Genomic DNA, 7,889 nt, shown 5'->3' with positions numbered 1-7,889 from the left:
CACACACACACACACACACACACATTATATATATATATATATATATATATATATATATATATATATATATATGAGAGAGAGAGAGAAAGGGAAAGACAAAAAAGAAAGGGAAATACATACATACACACATTTTTACATATAGATAGATAGATAGATAGATAGATAGATAGATAGATACACACACACACACACACACACACATATATATATATATATATATATATATATATATATATATATATATACATACATACATACACACATATTGATGTGTGTGTGTGTGTAAACTAAATAACGCGAAGAAAACGTTTAAAAGGCACTAGAAAAAGAGGAAGGAATAAAAAATTAAAAAAAAGAAACAGAGCCAATAAAGCAAAACGAAACAAGAATCAGAAAATGAAAAATCGAAAGTTAGTTCTCAATCCTAATGGACTAAATGGAATCTACCAAAAACAAGTTTACCAAAACGAAGCATTCGTTCCTGATAACGGCTATGGCTCACTGCCAGACGGTTTCCCCGCTCAACCAGATTTGCAACCGGAAATTAGTATTATAAGGGATTCGAGCGACAAGGGGATTCCATTGCAGCAACGGAAACTTCCTCATCGAGAGACAATAGAATTGAAGAAAAGTATCAGTTTAGTTACTAGTTTTAGCTTGTTAGTCGCTATAGTAGGTCACGTGTCAATTTTCATTACTCCGACGTCCATCTTTAAGAATTCCGGTTCCGTTGGTGTATCATTAATAATTTGGTTAATTGGCGGGTTAGGGAACCTCTTACAAGCATTGATTACCCTTGAACTTGCAGCTATGTTTCCAGCTTGCGGTGGAGTATATCTTTATGTTCAAGAAATTTTAGGTCCTTTACCTGCATTTATCATTCTTTGGGGTTATAACCTGTTAATAGTGGGTCCGTTTTGGGCATTTCTTTCTTATACAGCATCACTTTATATTCTCAAGATTCACTTCCTGACATGCGACCCACCGGATTTTCCCGTGAGGCTTTTGGCAGGTTGGATTCTATGTAAGAAAACGTTGCTTCTGATTTATTTCATTTGTGTTTGTTTGCTACTGCTTCTAATTATTTAATGAATACAATTCCTAATGGTAAATAACAGGAACAAATTAAAGAGAAAAACAATGCATAAAGGAGTATAAATAGCGGTTCCAAATCTTTTACCTGTGATAACTTTCAACTGCCTACAAAACTGTCATATCACTGCTACGGACTTACCTTCTGCTTCTACCTGGAATCTACCTGTTTACATCGCAACAATTAAGAAATTCCCTTATTGGAATCTTTACTGATCTGTGGCAGTTTAAACGCCTTTATGCATTTGTTTTTCTCTATATATTGTATAAATATATTATAATCTGGTTCGATATCTGTTGTTTGCCTGACTATTCTTTGTTCTATTAGCCATATAACAACTTGATTGATATATTATAATTAGTCATTCTTTATTTAAGCAGCTACCACATTTTTACATTTATAAGCTGGAATTTAGGCACAAATTTTATCTGAGCACTAATTGTGTGTACCTATTACCTGACGTCATATGACATCGTATTACTACAAGTTGTGCGTGCGTGCATGCGTAAGTGAAATAAAAACACCAGAGACACTTTACCCTAAGTAGAAACTACAAAAGCTCATATATATATATATATATATATATATATATATATATAAACGGCGCATGCATGGCTGAGTGATTATGAAGCTCACGTTGCAACCACCTGATCAAAAGCGCACCTGGTTGATCATATCAAAGGAAAATCTGGCATTGCTTGAAGTAGATCCAACTTGTTTCCTTGAACGTTTCCTAAGTCGGAATGAGTACTGAGGTCATCACTTTGAGCCTGAGACAAAGAGACAAACCATGCAGTAGAAACACCCTTTCTCACTTGTTCCAAAAAAGGCCAAGGTCGTTTCATCTGCAGGAAAGGTGATGGCCTCAGTTTTTTGTTGATGCAAAACACATTGTGTTTATGTCACTTGTTAAGGCAGTCAAGCCCCTACCTCCTTTATCTCTTTTAAGATAGAGCCTGTCGATATCACTATTTTTGTGGAGATATCCAGTTGATGTTAGTATCTTGCGAGCTTTAATGTCTATGGAGTGAATTTCTTCTACAGATCAGTCAAATATCCCAAATGTTGGAATCAGCACTGGCACTGCAAATGCATTACGGATATTGTCTTGTAAGAGGAGAGTTCAGACTGCCATATTTTTCTTAGTCTGGTATAATATTCTTGGGCCACTCTATCTTTATTCACAATACCTTGGTATGATATATTTTCATCAATGCCAAGGTACTTGTAGCATTCTTTGTGAGAGATAGGAGAGGTTTTGTGTCTGGGAGACTGATTTTCCCCGTTCAACAATTAAATAAGAACATTTTTCTGGCCATATTCCATTCCTATGTCAGCTAAAAATGTTGTTATTAATTCCAGTTGTGTTTTGGCATCGTTAACATTTTTAGCATAAATTTAATATCATCCACTGAGAAATTAAGGGTTACATTAATATCTTTTGCAGTTGCAGACCCTAGTATGTAGCCATTTGTTTATTGTAGCAGGAATGATAATGGATTTAACGCCAAAATGAACAGAAGCACAGAGAGTCTATCTCCCTGGAATATTTCCTTTGAAATATTTATGGCATTGTAGACGATTGTTCCACTCTCTTCTAAGCGTGAGGATTGTGGCTCAGGTCTTTATGAGCTTCTAAATAGCAGCAATTAAAGTAACAGGCACTTTTGCCAAATGGAGACACTTCAGCAGCCATGAGTGAGGAATAGAGTCGAATGCCTTTCAATTACCAAGCCAGTGTTATAAGGCTCCTACGATTGGTTTTTTTTTTTTCACCTCGGACAGTGCAGCGTTGTTTATCGAAAGTTGTTCAGCACATCCCAACACTCCCTTCTTTCCGCCTGCCTGCTCATCAGTCACAATGATCCTGGAGAAAATGGTTGAAGCAGCTTGTTTACAGTTTATACGTATTTAGGCAAGCAACGGGCCTGTAATTCTCGGGCAACTCGGTGGTTTCATTCTTGGCCACTAAATTCGTCCGTGCTATAGCAAGCCAATTTGATATGTCAATCTGACCGTCCATAGTACTTTTGAATATACTTATTAGTGGTTTCCTGAAAATGTCAGCCTCTTAATCCAGTATCCAGCTATTAGATCCCTTCCAGGTACCTTCCTATTATGCAGTTTGCCTATAGGTATGGTGAAAATTTCCGGGTCAATTGCATATGTTTTACTGTTGATGCTGGTACAGTATTCTCTCTTAACTGCATTTAGTCACGATACATTGAGGTTGAGATTCCTCTTTTCCTTCCAGATTTTCACCCAGTATGATTCAAGATCTTCTGGACAGGGGACTTTCTTGACGGTCATATTTTCTTTCCTCATTTTTCTAAATACTGCCAGTGGGTTAGAAGCAAATTTGTGATTTATTCAGATTCATTCAAAAATTCGTTTGTGGTCGCGAAGATTTTCGTTCAGAGCCGTGAGTTCGTGTTTTAGAGTAATTAACCTCCCTTCAAAGCTTGTTGCGAAGTGTAAACACAGTTTTGTTAATTTGTTTATAAGATGTGACTGATGAGGTGTGAACTCATTGTTCCTGTTACATTTTATTGTCGTGGTTAATCAGCCAATATGGCGACGTGGATTTACCATGTATTCTGCAGATTTCTCCTAAAAGTTACAGCAGCTGTGTCTATGAAGGTATTATTACTCTAGTAATTATCATCACATGATTCCATGTGCTCTCCAGCAACATCGTCGATAACTTTCAATATTAGAGCTGTTGAATTTTTTCTAAATCTTGTTAATAATGGCCTGATAATTAACGATCGTTTTGCAAAAGTAGAAAGGTTTTCTATGAACTGTGGTTTCAGGATATTTCTAAGCTGAATATATTCTACAGCTGTCTCTGTTGATTCAGCTACATTTCAAGAGACACGAAAATTTAGTGATGGCAGTGGTTTGTTTACATTATTTTCGATCTCTCTTCTGCCATGTTTTGCCCAGTTCTCAGTGTTTTGAGAAGATCGATTTGCAGCACGAGAGTAAGTTATTTTTCTCTCAAAAAAAGATGCTTGTTGTCGAAGCTATTTCGCTGTAAAGGTGCTTAAGTTGGGATAAAATTCGTCCCAGTATTTGCAACTGCTTCATATATCCGACAAAAGGGTATTCAGTGGCTTTTTTCGAAATAGATCTTGGTTTAGATGCAGAGTCCAAGTAAAATGAGAGGAGTATTTATATCTTCTTAAATAGCTTACTGGTGCTAGTGATGTTTTCATTGGTGGCAGTGTTGTTAATTTCAGCCATAATCATATTAGTGAAATTGCACGTGGTATAGGGTAAATTTTTAAAATCCGGTCTATATAACGTTACGTTGGTAGGTAAAAGGTGTTTTTTTCTTATTTATAGTGGGAGAAATAAACCAGTTACTAATTTAAGCTGGAGGAGTCGACATAAATATAGAAGGGAACGTTCAAATTTTTTTTTTAATGGCCCTCTACGCCTGCACATCTGATGTTGACGGCGCCATCTTGATATGTATGTATGTACACATGCACGATAAACCGAAGTTTCCGTGCTGACCTTAATATGTCGTTGTAACTAGACACGATTCTTTCTTGGGAATCGTGTCTAGTTACAAAAGATTTTGCTGCGTTTTGAATGCGAGATGCAGTTCCTGTGTCCAAAGTTTTTTTGTTTTTTTTAGTTAACCATGCTACCAAAGTATTTAAAAGAACCGACAACAGATAATGATCTTTTATCTTTCCCATATATTTGAGGAACAATAGGATCCTGCCCTGGTGCAAGTTGATACATTACTTTTCTTAACAGTGTTCTTTATTCAATAGAAATACGGACTATTTACAACCACGACATAGAATCTTTAGAATGCTTTCTTCAAAGTGTCTTCTTAAAATTCTGAGGGTTGGCTGAGAATCGTTTACACAGAGGATTTAGAGAAAGCAGGAAATTCTTCAATTCACTCTATGCTGGTTTGCAATCAGCTGGGATGGAGTGAATATTTACTGTGGATGGGAGTGGGAAGATAAATACATCCCTAACCAGGTATTTTATGATGAGCTATCTGCTGGGAAACGAAAACAGTGCAAACCAAAACAAAACGATATAAAGACTTGCTGAAAACAGTCTTGCGGAGTTGAATATATCATGCAAAGATGACTCTTGACAGAGATAATGGGGAAAAACGATCTGGTCTGGGGTGAAATATTTGAAGAAAACAAACAAAAGTATGCATAATTTAAAATAACTATGAAAAGTAATACCCTACTAAACACAGAAAGAGAGTCGTCCTTCAGCTGCTCAACGTGTGACAAAACTTGCCTTTCTAAGGCTGGCTTAACTTCACATCTGAGATCTCATATTCGTATAGTTGGCCCAGATGACACAAAGATCATTCCTGGAGACACACTCATAAGCCATATATCTAACTCAGGCTGCAAGTTGGCAGAATCATTAACAGGCTGGGTAAAATGCTTAACGGCATTTCGTCTGTCTTTACGTTCTGAGTTCAAATTCCGCCGAAGTCGACTTTACCTTTCACCCTTTCGGGATCCATAAGATAAGTGCCAGTTGAACTCTGGGGTCTATGTAATCGACTGACCCCTTCCCCCAAATTGCTGGCCTTGTGCCAAAATTTGAATTCAATAATAAATGTACGCCCCATGCTGGTCTAAAAAGCATTAATATATCCATAAATCAAACAAAACAAACATGCCACATGAGGTGAGACATATTTGCACTGTTTGTAAAGTAAATATTAAACAGCAGCTCTCAGGACTTAAGAAGCTACTTCCATGTTCATTTACGGTAAAAGCAAATCTAATAAGAAGCAAAGCTTTGATTAGCTGCAGATTACTTCCATTGAAGCACGTATATCACTATTGTTATGCATAAATGAGAAAAAAATGTGCTCATATGTAGTAGGGTCCATTGATCTATTCGGAGACCAGGTTTTACTCCGTTGCTACACCGAGCTTTTCGTGTCATGTTCCTCAATGTGTGTGTGTGTGTGTGTGTGTGTGTGTGTATGTAACTGGTACAACAACAAGTAAAAACACGCACGCACGACACGTGTCAATAAAGGAGTCTCTATATAGTCACGCAACCTACTAGAAATAGCAAACAAATTACTCTCAAATCATACCCCTATCTGCTCAAAAAAAAAAGCGAAAGTAGCACCAGCTGCTCACGAAGAGAGAGGATGGTCATAGCTGGCTAGAATACTATGATTATAATTCCGATCGATCAAGTTTACCTAACAACACAAACCATACAAATAAATCCACACACACACACACACAGTGTACTACTTTCACAGCTTGCCTCTAATCACATACTAATTATACACAGGATGAATATCCCATTTAAAACTCATTAAAGGCAGCATGCTGCTTGTATCATACCTAACTACAAACTAGATTTTATTCAGAGTTCAGACTTAGGAACCAGCTCATCAATACAAAACCACAAACATTGCGAGGCTAAAGCAAGGACTTCAAACAGCTCTTGTAGTAAACAAATTTCAATGTAAACATGAAAATTGTAAACTTCATGACTCAAACTGTTACATCGGACATACATCGGTTGGCCACACATTTACAACAAGGCATCAAAACAGTTCATTAGAATACAGAATCTGAAACAAACTAGATAAAACATTAATCGATAATAAAAGGTAACTGGATGATTAACTGTAAAAAAAACCCAGTAAAATACAGACCAAAAACGTAATACAGACAGAGCACCTATGCAATGAACTATAGAAGCAATGTTAAATAAACAGTTACTTTTAAATCCTGTGAAGATGATTTTATGAATAACAACATCATCGCCACGATCCTTTGCTGTTTATTGGAAAACACTGTAACAATACGCTAATATAATCACTTCATCCTGAAGACGAACCCGAAAATTGACGCTAAGCTTACGGGACTAATTAGAAAACACACACACACACACACACACAAACATATTCATGCGTACATACATATGTATGCACACGCGCACACACAAACACGTGCACGCACGCGTACACATACATACATACATACATACATATATATATATATATATTAATTTCAATTTTTCCAGTGACTGTAGTGGCATTGAACTGTGTGTATACGAGATTCGTTACGAAATGCCAGAGTGTCATGGCAGCAACTAAAATAATTACTTTGCTGCTGGTTATCAGCGGTGGTATATTTTCCCTCGGCCAAGGTACGTAAATTATTATAATACGAGCAAATTGAAATGTAATGAAAAATTGAAATATATTTAAGTAATAATAACCATGTCGTTAAAGGCATAAAACATTAGCCTGCTGATCTGGCAAGTAGAGGAAAAGCTATTCCTCGAAGTTAAGGTCTCATAACCCAAAAACATGTCCTAAATTGTGACCCATACGTTTGAAAATCAGATTCAAATAATATTAGCTAGTAAGGAAATGTTTTCTTCTCCTCAGAGTATCAAAACTTTAAGCTCAGGTTGCCAGTTTATCAATTTTCCAATTTCAATTGTTTTGCTTCTCAACGATACTTTGACGGCAAATTCACACCAAAATACAATGTATAAACATACAAAGCTTAGAATAAAGCATTCAAAGAAAATAGACCTGCAACAAAGGCAAAAATTGTCTGTTGGGCTTCAAGGATTGGTTTATCTACGTAACTGATCCTTATTTTTAAAACGTTTTCGTGTATTACAGGAGAAATAGAAAACTTCAAAGAACCGTTTGAAAACAGCAAGACTGATGTTGCTTCTCTAGTACTTGCAGTGTTATATTCCATTTTTTCATATGGAGGATGGTGAGTGGAGATTAATTTTTTTTTTTTTTAAT

At 36.4% G+C, this 7,889-nt stretch overlaps 1 protein-coding gene across 1 annotated transcript in view; it reads left to right on the top strand.

Annotated features, from left to right (window-relative positions):
- The first annotated feature begins 241 nt into the window (after window positions 1-241).
- LOC106879876 (cystine/glutamate transporter) overlaps window positions 242-7,889 on the top strand; it is a 44,757-nt gene continuing 37,109 nt past the window's right edge. Inside the window, exons 1-3 of the mRNA XM_089338237.1 lie at window positions 242-1,024; window positions 7,145-7,270; window positions 7,758-7,857. Of these exons, the coding sequence (XP_089194363.1) occupies window positions 397-1,024; window positions 7,145-7,270; window positions 7,758-7,857 (854 nt within the window). The 5' untranslated portion in view covers window positions 242-396. The remainder of the gene's footprint in view (window positions 1,025-7,144; window positions 7,271-7,757; window positions 7,858-7,889) is intronic.

This window comes from Octopus bimaculoides, chromosome 20 (assembly GCF_046866305.1).
Source record: "Octopus bimaculoides isolate indiv1 chromosome 20, ASM4686630v1, whole genome shotgun sequence".
Lineage (NCBI taxonomy): Eukaryota > Metazoa > Mollusca > Cephalopoda > Octopoda > Octopodidae > Octopus > Octopus bimaculoides.
This window is presented reverse-complemented; position numbering and strand designations above follow the sequence as displayed.